Here is a 17,251-nt window from a genome sequence, read left to right on the forward strand (position 1 = left end):
TGTGTGTACGCCTATGGGATTGTGTGTAACCCAGTCCTCCTGTGTCCCATGGTGCCCTGCAGACAGACCAAGGACCAGAGTAAGAAGGTGGCATCACTGAGACAAAAGGAGCATGTGGAGAAGAGTAGGAACGCCCAACTTGTGGACGAAGCCAAAAAGAGAGAGGACAACATCTCCGAGAGCTCTCAACAGGTCAAGGTGAGGCGTGGGGGTGGGGGGGGGCGGGCTGTATCAATGTATGCGACTAATGTCAACACTCAAAGAAAGCTGCCGTTGTTGTACTAAATGTAGTTCGACATCAATATCCTTAATTGTCTTCTCTTCCTCTCCCCTCCTCCTGTCCTCTTCTCTTCCTCTCCCCTCCAGGACTCCCTACGGTTGAAGACGGAGCGTATCGAGGAGTTAGAGGAGGCTCTGCGAGAGAGTGTTCAGATAACAGCGGAGAGAGAGATGGTGCTGGCACAGGAGGAGGCTGCCAGGAACCACCAGGAAAAACAGGTACGCTCACATGCAACAGAAGTACACCTGCACGCACCCACACACAAACTTGCAACACAAATACACACACATGCAACACAAGTGGACACACAAACGCACACACTAAAAGAACAGCTTGAGAAGTGCGCACACACATACACGTACAAAGCTACACGAACACAGACACAGACGGCTTCTGTCAGCCCTGCTTGCTACGTTTCACTCTCTCCCTGCTATCCCTCCTTTTCTCGGTGTTCTTATCTCTAATGTTCTCCTGTTTTATCTCTGCTACTCACTGCCTCTCAGAAGCACTCACACAAACCAATGCATGAGTCCAACAACGCCCACTTTAAGTGGTCTAAGGTATGACATAATAATGCCCCCTCTGTTGTATTTCACCCTTTGGATCAGTGGCTCTTTAGACCATGTTATCATGTACCATTTACCTACTATTCCCTTTGAAATGGCATGGCGTCAACTAAACTAGAACCTTCTGGTTAGAGCCTGACCCATGTTATTTTGGGAGTTCTATTCCGATGTCTAGGAGGCAAAACGTACCGATATATTTGCAGATATACTGTTTTACATTGGGGAAATCGAAAAGGTGTGTTTCCCACACTGAATTTTCATTAAATGTCCAATAACTATGCTTCAAATGTTAATTTCATACATTGTGTCAATGACACAACATGAGAATGGCTGCCAGTGTTCAGAAAAGCATGAGATTCACTTTTTTCATCTTATTTATTGAATATCGGTGGAGTTAACGTCCGATACCGATTTATAGAGTTAAAAGGCCAATATCGGCCGATTTTAAAAAATAAAAAAACACGGTGTGCAGATTTTAATATTGGTGGTACATATTTCTAGTAATGTCAATCTGCAACTAGTTGGTAATCGATGATTATACTAACATATGTATTGATGGTATAATTTAGTATTTACAATGCACCCCAGACAATTCAATAGTTATTATTTAGCCATATTGAGTTGTACTGTTACCAATGTGACTTCTATGTAAATGCCAGGTAAATGAAAGTACTACAGTGAGCAGTATATTTAGTGCTGTTTTAGAGCTGTCATTGGAGCCTCTTGTTGTACATCCGTCTCCTCAGTGGCGTTGGGTCCAGAAACAAACCCTGGCCCAGGGGTCGGCAAAACCACACAGCAAAGGATTTATTTTTTATGAAAGGATTTTAGTTTTTGGTCAAACGGTTTCAGCTAAAAATGAGTATCTGTTCAAGTATTCCCACTATAAAAAGAGACGTGATCGTGTCTCAATGTAATCAAAGTATGAAATTAGTGTGATTTTTAAAATAATAAAATCTATTTTTGGGCTTAGTTGTGGTCAATTTGCAGTGTACAAATTATTATAATTATGTTCCGACCGCTGACCAGTCGATCCGACAAAATCCAACCTACAGCTGAATTTACCATATTCATGTTCACCATATTGCTGGTCTATTACCCATCAATCCATTCAGATTTACACTAGTTCCTAGGGGCAGGGGGGGAAAAGTACTTCATTGTCATACTTGGGTAAAAGTAAAGATACGTTAATAGAAAATGACTCAAGTAAAAGTGAAAGTCATCCAGTAAAATACTACTTGAGTAAAAGTCCAAAATGATTTGGTTTTAAATATACTTAAGTGTCAAAAGTACGCAGTGGTCTAAGGCATTGCATCTCAATGCTAGAGGCGTCACTACAGACCCTGGTACGATTCCAGGCTGTATCACAACTGGCCGTGATTTGGAGTCCCATAGGGCGGCAGACAATTGGCCCAGCGTCGTCCTGGTTAGGTTTTGGCCGGGGTAGGCCAAATAAGAATTTGTTCTCAACTGACTTGCCTGGCTAAATAAATAAAATACATTTCTTGTTTTTTACATTAACGGATAGTCAGGGGCATACTCAGACTCCATTTACAAACGAAGCATTTGTGTTTAGTGAGTACGCCAGATCAGAGGCAGTAGGGATGACCAGAGATGTTCTCTTGATAAGTGAATTGGACCATTTTCCTGTCAAAATGTAACTAGTACTTTTGGGTGTCAGGGAAAATGTATGGAGTAAAAAGTACATTATTTTCTTTAGGAATGTATTGAAGTAAAAGTTGGCAAAAATATAAAAAGTAAAGTAGAGAGACTCCCAAAAACTACTTAAGTAGTACTTTAAAGTCTTTTTTTACCACTGGCTAGGGTGTAAGGGCTAGTGCCTAAGGGTTAGGGGTTCTTTCTGGATAGAGCCATGTTTTCAATAACATATAACCTCTGATGGCCCTCCCTCTTTAGAGTGCCTTTGATTGACAGTTCATAAAAATTGGTCTGTACAGTTTCTTTGAATGATGAACACGTCTCATACATTTTCACTTTCTCTGCTCGTGTGTTTGTACCATCTTCATTCTATGGTGTGTGCAGATTGAGGAGCTGCTGGGCGCCATGGAGAAGGTGAAACAGGAGCTGGAGTCCATGAGGGCCAAGCTGTCGTCTACCCAGCAGTCCCTGTGTGAGAAGGAGGCCCATCTGACCACGCTGAGGGCTGAACGCAGGAAACACCTGGAGGAGGTGCTGGAGATGAAGTAAGACAAACATACACTGTTTCCACCCCCCCCCCACCACCACTTTACCAAGTCAACAAACATGTTAGTCAGGTAATGTTGTAAAACTCCCAGGTAATAGAATATCCTGCACCGTGTAGATGACTCATTATTCTGAAATACCACCCTGTAATTCCTCCTCGGTGCAGACAGGAGGCGCTGCTGGCAGCCATCAGTGAGAAGGATGCCAACATTGCCCTGCTGGAGCTTTCATCGTCCAAGAAGAAGAAGACGCAGGATGAGGTGGCTCTGCTGAAGAGAGAGAAGGACCGTCTGGTACAACAGCTCAAACAGCAGGTAGGGAACACTACCTCGTCAGGTGACCTGGGTCTGACCACGTGCCACTGTGACATTAAAGATGTATTTCAATAATGCTAAGTCTCTTCCTCTACTCATCTCCTCTCCTTTACCTGAAATGGGGAGAGACTAAACAGACCTTAGATAGTTTATAGCTTTTGACTTTGTAGCGAAATCTTGTCAAAATCAAGAGTAGGCTGCCTTAAACTCCTCTCGGCACAGCTGGCTGCTCGATGCACCGTGAGTATGCTGGTAAAATGTTTTCCTTAAGTCTCTCTCCCTGAAATCCTTTCCACATTCTCCTCTCTTCCCCCTTTCTCCTCCATCCTCCCTCTTTCTCGCTCTCTCAGACTCAGAACCGTATGAAGCTAATGGCAGACAACTATGGGGACGACCACCTGAAGACTGCCCCCGACCAGACCAATCACAAACCTTCTCCAGATCAGGTGAGTACCCAGTCAACCAAACAGAATCCTATATATCTAGATAAAACGTGTTGTTGTGATAACACATCTGCAGCTTAACCAGAATACGCTTTCTTTCTCCACTATATGAAGTCATGTCAACTGTCTTTCTGTCCCTAAAGTGATATTGAATCATCACTCCTAATATAACATTTTATCTTTCTTCAGCACCTAAACCTAAGTGTTATCTCTCACACTCTTTTTGTTCTGTCCCATGCACACACACTAACCAAGTGTTCTTTTCTAATGCTGCAATTGGCTAAACCATCTGTCCAATAGGATGATGAGGAGGGTATCTGGGCATAGCCAACCCTGTGCCCTCCTCCCCTCTCTCTCTCTGCCAATTTGTTCAGAAGGGTGAGCATGAATGAACGCCAGTCATCTATCCATTCTTCACCTCCTCCCTGGTTTTCTCTTACTCCATCGTTCAGTGTGTTAGTTCTGCTCCTCCATTTTGTCTTGTCATCCGTTTCTCCTCTCACCATTTTACTTTGGTCCATGCAGTGTTTGGTACATGTTGTCTGTTCTCACATTTGTAATTTCTGTGGGAATGTTATCACTGTTGTTAATGTGTTACCATGGTAATGGTGCTCTGTCAAGTTATGGCAACGCATTCAGTGTTTGTCTGCCAACCACATACTGTAGCTTGTGTCTGTGAACAACTGAGTAAATCAAATAGTCACACACACACACACACACACACACACAGCAGGACACAGTTTTATCCAACATACCATACTCCACATTCCCATCTCCTTAATGCATGTGAGATGCAGCCTTGTTCTTCTTCCTTCTGCATGCTCCATGCTTTTGGTTTAGCATGGTTAAGCCTCTGAAAACACACTGGGACCTAATGAAATGTCATTTTTCTTATCTCTTCCTTTATCCAACTGGTTCCTTCATTTCTTTCTCCCCTCCCTCTCCCCCTTCCCATTGTCCCCTCAAGATGATCCCCCCTCTCCTGTCCCTGAGTGAAAATCGCAGTAAGCTGAAGCTCTACATCGACCACCTGACTGACCTCTGCCACGACCGAGACCCCAGCATCCTCAGTGACCTGACCCCGCCCGCCCACTATCACCACGCCAACCCAGCAGCCTGGGAGGAGGAGCTACACAAGTTGACTCTGGAGCAGGTAACAGTCGGTATTTAATGTCATAAGAAGGAACTCCCCTCGACCACGCCCACAAATTGGGGAAAACCAAACATTCTTTCTCGTTGTAAAAGAGCCAACTTCCTCGTAGATTTTTTTTTTTATACAGAAATACTAATCTGGAAGCGAAAGAAAAGCACACCTGTTTCGGCGAGATGCTGAACACTAGAAAAAGAAAAGGAGAGCCGCACACACTAGGAGCTCAGATGCAATCATTTTATAACCTAATAACCAACAATTCGACAGACAAGCTGTCTTCATCAGGGTATGATGAAGTTGGTTATTTTACGTTGGTGCAGTGAGTTGGTCCAGTTGGGGTATGATGAAGACAGCTTGTCTGTCGTAGCGTTGGTTATTAGGTTATAAAATGATTGCATCTGAGCTCCTAGAGTGAGATATTTTTCATACGGAAATACCAAAACATGCCAAAAAGCTGCTGTGTTGTTCAATGTACATGTAACCTAGTCAAATCTACGAACCTATGGTTCATAATGCTCCCATGTAGGGAAATGGAGCCTTTGAGAAGAGCACTGTAGCTTTAAGCTGTTCGGTGCGGAAGAGTGGGAAATTGTGCCTTCAGAAAGTATTCATACCCCTTGACTTAATCCACATTTTGTTGTTACAGCCTGAATTAAAAATGTATTAAATATATTATTTTCTCACCCATCCACACACAATACCCCATAATGACAGTGAAAACATGTTTGATAGCAAATTTTTGGGAGAAATTAAATACAGAAATATCTAATTTACATAACTATTCACACCCCTGAGTCAATACTTTGTAGAAGCACCTTTGGCAGCGATTACAGCTTTGAGTTGTCTTGGGTATCGTCGTATCGTCTGTATCAGCTTGGCACATATAGATTTGGGGATTTTTCTTGCAGATTTTCTCAAGCTCTGTTAAGTTATACAGTGCCTTCGGAAAGTATTCAGACCCTTTGACTTTTTTCACATTTTGTTACGTTACAGCCTTATTCTAAAATTGATTAAATAAATAAAAATCCTTAGCAATCTAAACCCATAATGACAAGGGGAAAACAGGTTTTTAGAAATTTCTGCAAATGTATTAACAAAAAAACCTTATTTACAAAAAAACCTTATTTACAAATGTATTCAGACCCTTTGAGCTCAGGGACATCCTGTTTCCATTGATCATCCTTGAGATCATCCTTCTACAACTTTTTTTTTTTTTGAATTTTACCCCTTTTTCTCCCCAATTTCGTGGTATCCAATTGTTGTAGTAGCTACTATCTTGTCTCATTGCTACAACTCCCGTACGGGCTCGGGAGAGACGAAGGCTGAATGTCATGCGTCCTCCGATACACAACCCAACCAGCCGTACTGCTTCTTAACACAGCGCGCATCCAACCCGGAAGCCAGCCGCACCAATGTGTCGGAGGCTACACCGTGCACCTGGCAACCTTGGCTAGCGCGCACTGCGCCCGGCCCGCCACAGGAGTCGCTGGTGCGCGATGAGACAAGGAGATCCCTACCGACCAATCCCTCCCTAACCCGGACGACGCTAGGCCAATTGTGCGTCGCCCCACGGACGCGGCCGGTTACGACAGAGCCTGGGCGCGAACCCAGGGACTCTGATGGCACAGCTGGCGCTGCAGTACAGCGCCCTTAACCACTGCGCCACCCGGGAGGCCTATGTTTCTACAACTTGATTGGAGTCCACCGGTGGTAAATTCTATTGATTGGGCATGATTTGGAAAGGCACACGCCTGTCTATATAAGGTCTCACAATTGACAGTTCATGTCAGAGCAAAAACCAAGCCATGAGGTAGAAGAAATTGTTCGTAGAGCTCCGAGACAGGATTGTGTCAAGGCACAGATCTAGGGAAGGGGTACCAAAACATTTTTGCAGCATTGAAGGTCCCCAGGAACACGGTGTCCTCCATCATTCTTAAATGGAAGAAGTTTGGAACCACCAAGACTCTTCCTAGAGCTGGCCGCCCGGGCAAACTGAGCATTCGTGGAGATGAGCCTTGGTCAGGGAGGTGACCAAGAACCAGATGAACACTCTGACATAGCTCCAGAGTTCTTCTGTGGAGATGGGAGAACATTCCTGAAGGACAACCAACTCTGCAGCACTCCATCAATCAGGCCTTTATGGTAGAGTGGCCAGACAGAAGCCACTCCTCAGTAAAAGGCACCTGACGGCCTGCTTGGAGTTTGTCAAAAGGCACCTAAAGACTCTCAGACCATGAGAAACAAGATTCTCTGACCTGAATGCCAAGCATCACGTCTGGAGGAAGCCTGGCACCATCCCTACGGTGAAGCGTGGTGGCAGCATCATGCTATGGGGATGTTTTTCAGCGGCAGGGACTGGGAGCGTAGTCAATTTGATCAATTTTAGAATAAAATTGTAACGAACAATGTGGAAAACGTCAAGGGGTCTGAATACTTTCCGAATGCACTGAATGGGGAGTGGTCAGCAATCCTAAAGTCCTTCCACAGACTTTCAATGGGATTCAAGGCTGGGCTTTGGCTGGGCCACTCAAGGACTTTCACATTCTTGTTTTGAAGCCATTCCAGCCTTGCTTTGGCTGTATGCTTGGGGTGATTTGTCTGGTTGGAATGTAAATCTTTGCCCCAGTCTGTCATTTGCACTCAGAAGCAGGTTCTCATCATGGATTGGCCTGTATTTGTCTCCATTAATTGTTCCCTTACCAGTCTCCCAGTCCCTGCCGCTGAAAAGTATCCCCACAGCATGATGCTGCTACCACCATGCTTCACGGTAGGGATGGTGTTAGACGGGTGATGAGCTGTTCCTGGTTTTCTCCAGACAGCGCCTTGCATTCAGGCCAACGATTTACAATTTTGTCCCATCAGACCACAGAATATTTTGCCTTGTGATCTGTCTTTTACGTGCTTTTTTGCAAACTCCAGGCGTGCTGTCATGTGCCCTTTTCTTAGGAGTGGCTTCCGTCTGGTCACTGTCCCATAAAGCCCAGAATGGTGAAGTGCTGTAGACTGTTGTCCTTCTGGCAGGTTCTCCCATCTCAGCCAAGGAACTCTGAAGTTCTGTCAGTGGTCATTGGTCACATCCCTAACCAAGGTCCTTCTTGCCCGGTTGCTCAGTTTGGTGGAAACATTCAACACTCTAGAAATAGATTTATACCCTTCCCAATATATATGCCTCATCACAATTTTATCTTGGAGATCTAAGGACAGTTTTTTGGACGTCATGGTATAGTTTCTGCTCTGACATGCACTGTCAACTGTGGCATCTTAAATAGACAGGTGTTTTTTTTCTAAATCATGTCCACATAATTGATTTGGCCATAGGTGAACTCGAATCAAATTGAAGTGACATCTCAAGGATTATCAAAGGAAATTGAATGGACCTGAGCAAAATGTTTGACTGTCATAGCAAAAAGGGTGTGAATGCTGATGGAATATTTCTGTATTTTATATTTTTTCTTAAAAACTGTCACTGTGGGTGAGTGGGGTATTGTGTGTAGATGGGTGAGAGAAGAAAACACATTTATTCCATTTTGAATTCAGACTAACACAAGTGGAATAAGTCGATGGGTATGAATACTTTCTGAAGGCACTAGCTATGTGTGTGAAAAACAGTTAATCACATGTAAGACATTTGACTCGTGGTAGTATATTCTGTTTGTAACTCCACTCACTAGTAACATTATAGTCTGTTTGTTGGTCTTGACTAGCTTAATGTTCTGCATGGTATCTAGCTAGCACTCACATGGCTAATGTTATGCCCCCTTTTCATGACAGCACTGAGGGAAGCCCTACAGTATGACGTTTTTCTAAGTAGTAATAACGCTTGAGAGCAGGCAATGTTGTAAAGGAATCTTCATGTACTTTTCTTAAATGTATACTGAACAAAAATATAAACGCAACATGCAACAAATTCAAAGATTTTACTGAGTTACGGTTCATATAAGGAAATCAGTCATTTTAAATAAAATCATGAGGCCCTAGTCTATGAATTTCACGTGACTGGGAATACAGATATTCATCTGTTGGTCAAAGATACGTTAAGAAAGGTAGGGGTGTGGATCAGAAATCTTGTCAGTATCTGGTGTGACCACCATATGCCTTATGCAGTGTGACACATCTCCTTGGCCTAGAGCTGATCAGGCTGTTGTCTGTGGCCTGTGGAATGTTGTCCCACTCCTCTTCAATGGCTGTGCAAAGTTGCTGGATATTGGCGGGAACTGGAACATGCTGTCGTATACGTCGATCCAGAGCATCCCAAGCAGCCTCAATGGGTGACATGTCTGGTGAGTATGCAGACCATGAAAGGACTGGGACATTTTCAGCTTTCAGGAATTGTGTACAGATCCTTGCGACATATGGTGGCGGATGAATGGCAAGACAATGGGCCCCAGGACCTTGTGATGATATTTCTGTGCATTCAAATTGCCATAGATAAAATGCAATTGTGTTCATAAGCTCACCGCCACATGGTGCATTCTGGTCATGAAGTTGACATCAGAAAACCGCTCTCCCACACGTTAATATATATATGTGGTCTGCAGTTTTGAGGCCGGTTGGACGAACTGCCAAATTCTCTAAAACAACATTGGTGGCGGATTATGGTAGAGAAATTAACATTAAATTATCTGGCAACGGCTCTGGTGGACATTCCTGTAGTCAGCATGCCAATTGTACGCTCCCTCAAAACTTGAGACATCTGTGGCATTGTGTGGTGACACAACTGCATGTTTTAGTGGCTTTTATTGTCCCCCAACACAAGGTGCACCTGTGTAATGATCATGCTGTTTAATCAGCTTCTTGAAATGCCATCCGTCAGGTTGATGGATTATCTTGACAAAGTAGAAATGCTCAATAACAGGGATATAGACAAATTTGTGTACAATATATGAGATAAATAAGCTTTTTGTGCATATGGAAAATGTCTATATTTTATTTCAGCTCTTGAAACATGGGACCAACACTTTACATGGTGCATTTATATTTTTGTTCAGTAGTTTTTGTAATTGACTTACTTGGCTGTCACAATAGCAAATTATCATCTTAGATAATTCCGTTGCATAACTACTTCCAGTCTTTACCTGCCCTTGAACGGTCTAGGTATTTAGAAAAGTTGCTTCTTGTTGGCTATATGTCCTTTCTGCTTGCCAGAGATCAGCTGGGGAGACAACCCTACCAAATGGCCCCAAGTAGCCACCTACTTGGTGGAATCTCCAGTTTTGCATAAATATCCAATTGCAGAAGGATATTCTAGCTTTAATTTGGATGGATACAGCACACTAGTCCTTACTACAAGCTAACTAGCAAGCTTTATGCAATATACGAAAATGTATTGAGTAACCAGACCCCACAGCTTTCCATTTTCATTGCGACGTAATAGCCTGAAACCGTGAGGTTCGTCTAACCTGGTCCTTCTCCTTGGCAGTTGATGAAACTTAATTTGGTGGTCCTTTTTCTCTGACTAACAAAATGATATGCAATAGCTTTTCGGCATCTTAAAAGCAGGGCTTGCTAGTTAGTCTGTTGGAATCGTCCCTTTGGCTGAGAATCGTGATGTACATTCCATGCCACAGTCTGTCTGTTCATGCTAACATTTTTACATTTAGAATGAAAATGTTTTCAGGTATAATGTAGTTAGTTGATTTAAGGCGAGAAGTGCAGTACCAGTCAAGTTTGGACACCTACTCATTCAAGGGTTTTTCAAGAGTGTGCGAAGCTGTCATCAAGACAAAGGGTGGCTCAAATATAACATATATTTGGATTTTGTTTAACACTTTTTTTGGTTACTACATGAGTAATATGTGTTATTTCATAGTTTTGATGTCGTCACTATTATTCTACAATGTAGAAAATTGTACAAATAAAGAGAAACCCTTGAATGAGTAGGTGTGTCCAGACTGTTGACTGGTCCTGTATGTTACAAATAACCAAACAAGCATATCCACAGGCGGACGTTGTTTTTAATACCGACTTGGACTATCCCTTCCTCTCTTGTTCCCTCTGTCTTTCTTTCTCTCTTTATCTTTCTGCACTCTGTGTTATCTAATGTTTTGATTTGCCTCAAGAAAAAATGGGGGTGGGGTTGGAGAAGTATGCTAACGCATTATCTCTCTTTCTTAGTTGGAACTGGAGTTGGAGTTGTGTGAGAAGGAGAGTGGGGAGCTGCAGGAGTATGCCAATTCAGTGCTGCAGCAGATCGCTGACTACTGCCCTGACATCCTGGAGCAGGTGGTCAACGCGCTGGAGGAGTCCTGCTGACCGCTCACCTTTACCACCTCATGACCCCGCATGAGCTTCAGGCAACCTTCCTCCCATTTATTCACACATGATCAGGGCAGAGGGAAGACTGGGCGATTGTACTGCACCCCCACATGCCCAATTATCATTCCTGGGGATATTGACCAGCCTGAGGACATGATGATGATGATGATGATGAAGAACAGCCACAAAGTGGCCTAATGGTGGAGGGATGTAGCGGCTTGCCAGTCATGGGTTGTGTTCAGTAGGGCACGTCATACCAAAACGTTTTGAAAGAGAAAACGCAGGTAGCACTTTCAAAATGTTTTCTCTGGATTCATCCCTACTGACACAACCATTGTTTTTGAATCTAAACCAGTGTTTTTTTCTGAATGGTGGAGTGTCGTGGAATAAAAATATTTAGGAACCAGTGATTTAAACCACTTTTTTTTTTGCTAATTTATTTCCTTTGATTGGCCTTCAGAATCTCCTATGTGAGTTACTGGACAACAAACCTTTTCCCTCAACTCCCCACCTAGATCTATTGCGAGAAACCCCTAGCTGAGTTTTGCTGACTAAATGTAAGGCTTTAGCTATGGCTGACGTACTGCGTGTTCTGTGAACGGCTCTTAAGACAGAGGGAAGAATCCGAACTTGAATTTCCACACACATTTCCCATTGACATCAATGTCTAATTTATGTGAAACTGAGGTACACTAGCTTCTCGAGTTAGGGAGAGAGAGAGAGAGAGAGAGAGCAGTTGATTTGAATGGTTTTGCACACAGCACTCCCTTCTATATGAGGTATGCAATGTTAGTTTATTTTCAGTCATAGCCAGCATCCCAAATGATACCCAATTTCCCACATTGTATACTTATTTTGTCAAAAGTAGTGCACTAAACAGAATAGGGGGTCATTTGGGATGCTACCATAGAGTGGCCTTTGAGCGTGCACAGGGATCAGTACTGGACCTAAATGAGGGACCTTTTTTATTCCTCAGTTCTATTGGTGCTACAGCATGGCATAAGACATCAATAAAGATCTAATCCACCAGTCACATGATCTCATCCAAAGTTTCTATAGATATGACTTTTAAAAACTATAATTGTTTCATTTTTTAAAATTGAATGACATTCCCTTAGATGTAAATGTTGCCCGTTCACTGCATCTGTCCAACGCTTCAGAGCTAACTAGGGTTCTTAATGTAATGAGATTATAGGGAATCCTAGTTAAAAAGACATGACGGTCACTTCTCAGTGGGTTTGGACTTTTTAAATCAGTTTGTAAATAACTCATCAAATACGTACAGTGACTATATAAAGGTAACCCAGTGGAAGATGTTGTGAATTCTGTTTAAAAATATATATATATAAATATACAAGTGAGAAGCTAAAGCAGTGCAGTCCCGTGTCTCAATTTGTCTGCAGACAAGATGTATTTGACAGTACTGTCATACGTCGCAAAGTCATGTTCTATAAATATATATACATATACAAAGTATGATGTTGACCATATGGATATATGCATTGAAATGTTTGCAGAATCGTGAGGAGCAAGTCCCTCTGAACAAAGTTGTGGATCGTGTCCTCAGCTAAAACTGGAGAAATGTGTCAAACGTTTAATGTGTCAAATTAACTACAAACATTTTCAAACCGTGACTGTGAAGAGGGAGACTACTTTTTTTTGCATTTATTTCTAAATTGTTCATTTTTTATATACACACTTTTGCCACATATGTAAACCTTTTACCCTTAGGTTCCAGTGTTTTGTTTTTTCATGTCTGAGATGTGAATGGGTGTTTGTGGGAATGACGCTCCCTAGACTGTGTTCCTCTTATGTTCTCTCACATAGTAGTCTGACCCTTTAGGACCGAGTGGTCTCCAAACATGTTTGTCCTGTGGCCTGATTAGTGAGAGTTGTACTGTATAGAACAGACATCACTCTCTGCCAGTCTGGCATTTTGTAACTGCTATATACAGTGCATCCCTATGCCAATCAGTCAATGTTTGAACAATAATAAAAACCTACAGTTCAGCTTGCTCTCCAGGACCAGAGTTGGAGACTAGGTTACTGTTCAGGTTATTTTATCCTGCCTCTTGTCTATAGGCCCTATGATGATACTAATTTTGAATCACATCCTGGCAATCCCAGAAGTAATGACTGACCTGAAAAAATCACGAGGTCAAACCAAAGGTTTCCACTCCTCAGCTTTCACCTATCCAGGTCGTTAGAATATAGTTTGATTCTAGGAAGGAGGAACAGGGCCCTAGCCTGTGTATCCCTGCCTTTGCCTTAATGTCTGTGGACTCACCATTCTGTGATAACTTCATGTTTTTCATTTCGGAACAGTGCTTGCTGTTAAAGGGGCTACTACTACCAAAGTCATGGTTCACTTTTTTTTGCGTTTAAAGTTAATGTACTGCCTTCTGTGTTGATGAAAAAAAGTAAAACTATGTCAAAAATAAAGATTAGTATTTGCATTTTGTATATAAATAAATATATCCTATCAATCTTTGACTCTGGGGATTTGTTTACAGGAGCACCATGTGTATATTTATCAGCAGAATTAAGTAACATTTGTCTCTATTTTTAATATCTGCCTCAATTGCTAAGAATGGTTTTCATTCTCTGACCCTGTCCTGCTGTTAATCCAATCAAATGTGACTGACGAGCCCTCCCCTCAACTTCTGGATGGGTGTGTGTAAGCAGTGACAAACTCCTAACGCCATGGTAGGTGGTAATCCACCATTTTACTTACATATGTATCAGGTTCATATCAGCACACAAAGGGGATAGAAACAGAGTGGCCCAATTTTGTCAAACTGGTTGTGCAACCTCAAACCTATAGTCAATCTGGTCATAATTGTTTCTGGACCAGGCATATAATAGAGCAATAATGTTCAACACCCTGCACCTTCTGCCTTGTTTTTACAATAGGTAGACCACTTACTGGACGACAGAACTCATATTAAAGAATTTCCCCCCAATAAACATTGTGCGTTTTTATTAATAAATATCACTATCGTATGAATATAAACATTTTAAATTAGCCTTAACACTCCAATATCTTTCCTTGGAGGCTTTACAGGAGAAAATATGTAGGTTATTGATATGTTGCATACAGAAATACATATTCTTGATAACCAAGGACAAGATAAAGGGCTTTATTCAATCTATCGCTGAAGCATTAGATTGCTCAAAGATGTAAAGGTTATTTCGGATTGCGCCGACATTTGCAGCGTTTACCGTGAATGCAGTCTCCACTAACGTGGGAACAGTGCCTTCAAATTTCAATCATGCTGTAACAACTTCCGCGATACAGATTGAATTGAGCCCAAAGTCTATTTCCACTCTCCATTCTAAAGTCCCCAGGAGGAAAAGGCAGTTTACCCCTGTCATATCCACACTGTTCATGTTGACAAGCTGGAGTAAGGCATATTACAATGTTTGATACAGTGTAACTCCTCAGGAATGGGAACTACCAATTAAAAAACAAAACACTTCAATTTGAAGTACAATGTTCTGGACTACAGCCATTCATAAAAAATACCTTCATTAACATAAGCAAAATACTTCAGCTGAAGAAATCCCCTGCTCACACCTTCAATCCAAGGCGTTAACGCCTTTGTGCAGTGTTAAGGACTGTGTTTGAACAGAGATATTTTGCATGAGTCATGTCTATCATCAATACTGGTAAACAGTTAAAGGGAAAGTTTAAAAATGAGTTTGTTTTGCATGGAAAGATGCTGTGTAGTGTGGTTGTGTCCCAGACAGTAGTTTCTTGAATGGATGAGGTAGCTAGTCAAAACCTTATAGATGTGATACAGGGACAGGATAGTTAACACTGAAATAAGAAAGCAATTTTACCAAAATAAGGGGTGGAATATTGCTGTGACAGTGAATGTTTAAAAAGTGTTTCCTTCTGCTAAAATTAAGTCACAGTATTGTAGCTATTAAAGATAATGTAATAGTCTACGAGCTGTTCCGCTCAGGTAATCTCTGTGGATGAAAAATATTACAGTGAAAACCCCACTTGGCAGTTCATCCCAGTTTGGCTTTCACCTAACTTTCTCACTCTCCGTCATCTGCCAAAGTCCCAGGTTTAAAACTTTAAGGCACGGGAGCTGCGTTATCCTCTCCAGGCCCCGCTTGGTGATTTTGGTACACCCATACAGGTCGATACCAGTGAGCTGCGTCAGGTGGTCAGCAATCAGCTCCAGCCCCTTGTCAGTGATGCGTACACACTGCCCAATGTTCAGCGTCTTGAGCTCGTGCATCTGGCGCACCATCCGGTTGATCCCGTCGTCACTGATGTGGCAGGAGCACAGGGACAGAGACTTGAGCTGGTACAGCCCCTGGGCGATGTAGGCCAGGCTCTGGTCACCTATCTTGTCACAGAAGGAAACGTCCAGGCCAGAGAGCTGCAGAGACCCCATGGCCAGGTGCATGATGCCCATGTCACTGATGTTGTCACAGGACCGCAGGTTGATGCTTGACAGGTGATTCATGTTCGACAGATGGATCATACCTGCATCCGATATGCCTCCGCAGAAGCTGAGGTTGAGCACCTTGAGCTTGGCTAGTCCCTTGGAGACGTGTTTGAGGGACAGGTCAGTCAGTTTCTGGCAGTCCTGTAGTGTCATCTGCTCCAGGGAAAGGCAGCCTTCGGCAGCGCTTCGGGTCATCCCAGCCAGGTGACCGATGCCGACGTCTGACACATGCCTGCAGCTCCGCAAGTTAAGGCTCTTGAGTTTGTGCAAGCCCCAGGCGATGAGAAGAAGGCCTGTGTTGGTGATGTTACTGAGGCCTCCAAGTTCCAGCACCTCCAGGTTTTTGAGATACTGGGCAATCCTACCCAGGCTTGAGTCTGTGATTGGTTTGCAAAGGCTGAGGTTGAGGATTCGCAAGGACGGGATGTCTTGAACAAACGCATGTCCGAGGCCGTTGTCCGTGAGGTTAAAACAGCCACATAGGTTAAGGCTTTCGATGTTTGGCAGCCCCTGGATTACATAGCTTAGGCTTCGTCGCAAGCTTAGGATCTGGACCTTCCTAATGCCTCGGGTATGGAGGCTGGGGAACAGGGACGGGTTGGCCCTCCGCAGATGCAACTTCGCTTCCACCCCCCTCCACACAGACTTGTGATACGAAGCGTCCCTCCAGGCCGCACACACTTGGGCAACCCTACCTTTGTCCCTTACGTCCAAGTAACTGAAAATTATAGCTAAAATTTCCGGGAAGAGGCCAGATATGTGCGTTTCCATTTCAAACATGTTTGGAAAGGGAGAGGTTAGATAAAACTAACCAGGTATCCGCTTATTCGAGTAGGCTAGCTAACTGTTAGCTAGCTAAATTAGGTAATGTTACTCAGGAAAATAACCTGTTCAAAGTCCAACCATCTCTTCATAATGCATATCCAACAAGAAGTGTGGAGGTTGTGTTATAATAGCTAGGTTATAATTATATTATTCTAATCAAATGAGATAGCTAGCTAGCTACGTCCTACAAAAACTTGGGATAGCTAACGTTAGTTAGCGTACTTAAAGGCGGAAAACAGTGACGGTCAGGCGACTCTACCCAATTTCAAGTCAGATGACCGCTGTCGTTCTTCAAACGGATCCAGTCGGTCGTTCATTTTCAAAACAAAAAGTAAAAATGTATTTATGAAAACCGCAGTCTCTGTTTCTTCTGTGTCATCGATTAAAATACAACGTTTCTATTATCATTTCGGTTCTGTTGTGGGATTCTTCCTGTGCTGCCTTTGTCTGACCAACCATTTCAAACTAGCTTGCTACGCAGAAACAGTCAGCAGCACTTCCTTGCTTTGGGGGGTACAAAAACAATACACATAAACGATTGACATTAATACGAGAAAACGTAATAAATGTAATAGGTCCAAATTAACAACACAAATATTAAAAAGTTAGACATGTTACACATAATCACTTTTCTCAGAAATTCTAAAGGATTTTTTGTGAACCACCCCTTTTAATACTTGGTTTCGCCCAATTAGTAACAAGGGAGCTGTCCCCTGAAAGCGACTTGTGTTTTTTTTACTTGAACCA

At 42.8% G+C, this 17,251-nt stretch overlaps 2 protein-coding genes across 3 annotated transcripts in view; one reads left to right on the plus strand and one right to left on the minus strand.

The window, feature by feature from the left end:
* The window catches only part of LOC139373193 (ELKS/Rab6-interacting/CAST family member 1-like), a 31,767-nt gene extending 18,064 nt beyond the window's left edge, over window positions 1–13,703 (plus strand). The window contains exons 14-20 of one of the 2 annotated variants that reach the window (XR_011627542.1): window positions 63–198; window positions 367–498; window positions 2,890–3,050; window positions 3,218–3,365; window positions 3,716–3,811; window positions 4,109–4,186; window positions 4,776–4,859. Coding sequence is in view for 1 of the 2 variants with exons in the window: in XM_071113381.1 (XP_070969482.1) it covers window positions 63–198; window positions 367–498; window positions 2,890–3,050; window positions 3,218–3,365; window positions 3,716–3,811; window positions 4,776–4,961; window positions 11,073–11,210 (997 nt within the window). In the remaining variant the exon portion in view is untranslated. Of the gene's footprint in view, window positions 1–62; window positions 199–366; window positions 499–2,889; window positions 3,051–3,217; window positions 3,366–3,715; window positions 3,812–4,108; window positions 4,187–4,775; window positions 4,962–11,072 lie in introns of those variants that run through there. The other variant, XM_071113381.1, reaches the window with a different exon arrangement.
* On the minus strand, window positions 13,693–17,015 carry LOC139373203 (F-box/LRR-repeat protein 14-like). The gene has a single exon (XM_071113398.1). It carries the CDS (start codon window positions 16,457–16,459, stop codon window positions 15,248–15,250), a length of 1,212 nt encoding a protein of 403 aa, XP_070969499.1. The 5' UTR covers window positions 16,460–17,015; the 3' UTR covers window positions 13,693–15,247.
* Window positions 17,016–17,251: the final 236 nt, after the last annotated feature.

The sequence above is a fragment of the Oncorhynchus clarkii genome, chromosome 2, assembly GCF_045791955.1.
Source record: "Oncorhynchus clarkii lewisi isolate Uvic-CL-2024 chromosome 2, UVic_Ocla_1.0, whole genome shotgun sequence".
NCBI classification, from domain to species: domain Eukaryota; kingdom Metazoa; phylum Chordata; class Actinopteri; order Salmoniformes; family Salmonidae; genus Oncorhynchus; species Oncorhynchus clarkii.

Excerpts from the sequence above, each read along its gene's own strand:
- LOC139373203 (XM_071113398.1), bottom strand. The coding sequence starts at position 16,459 with ATGTTTGAAATGGAAACGCACATATCTGGCCTCTTCCCGGAAATTTTA.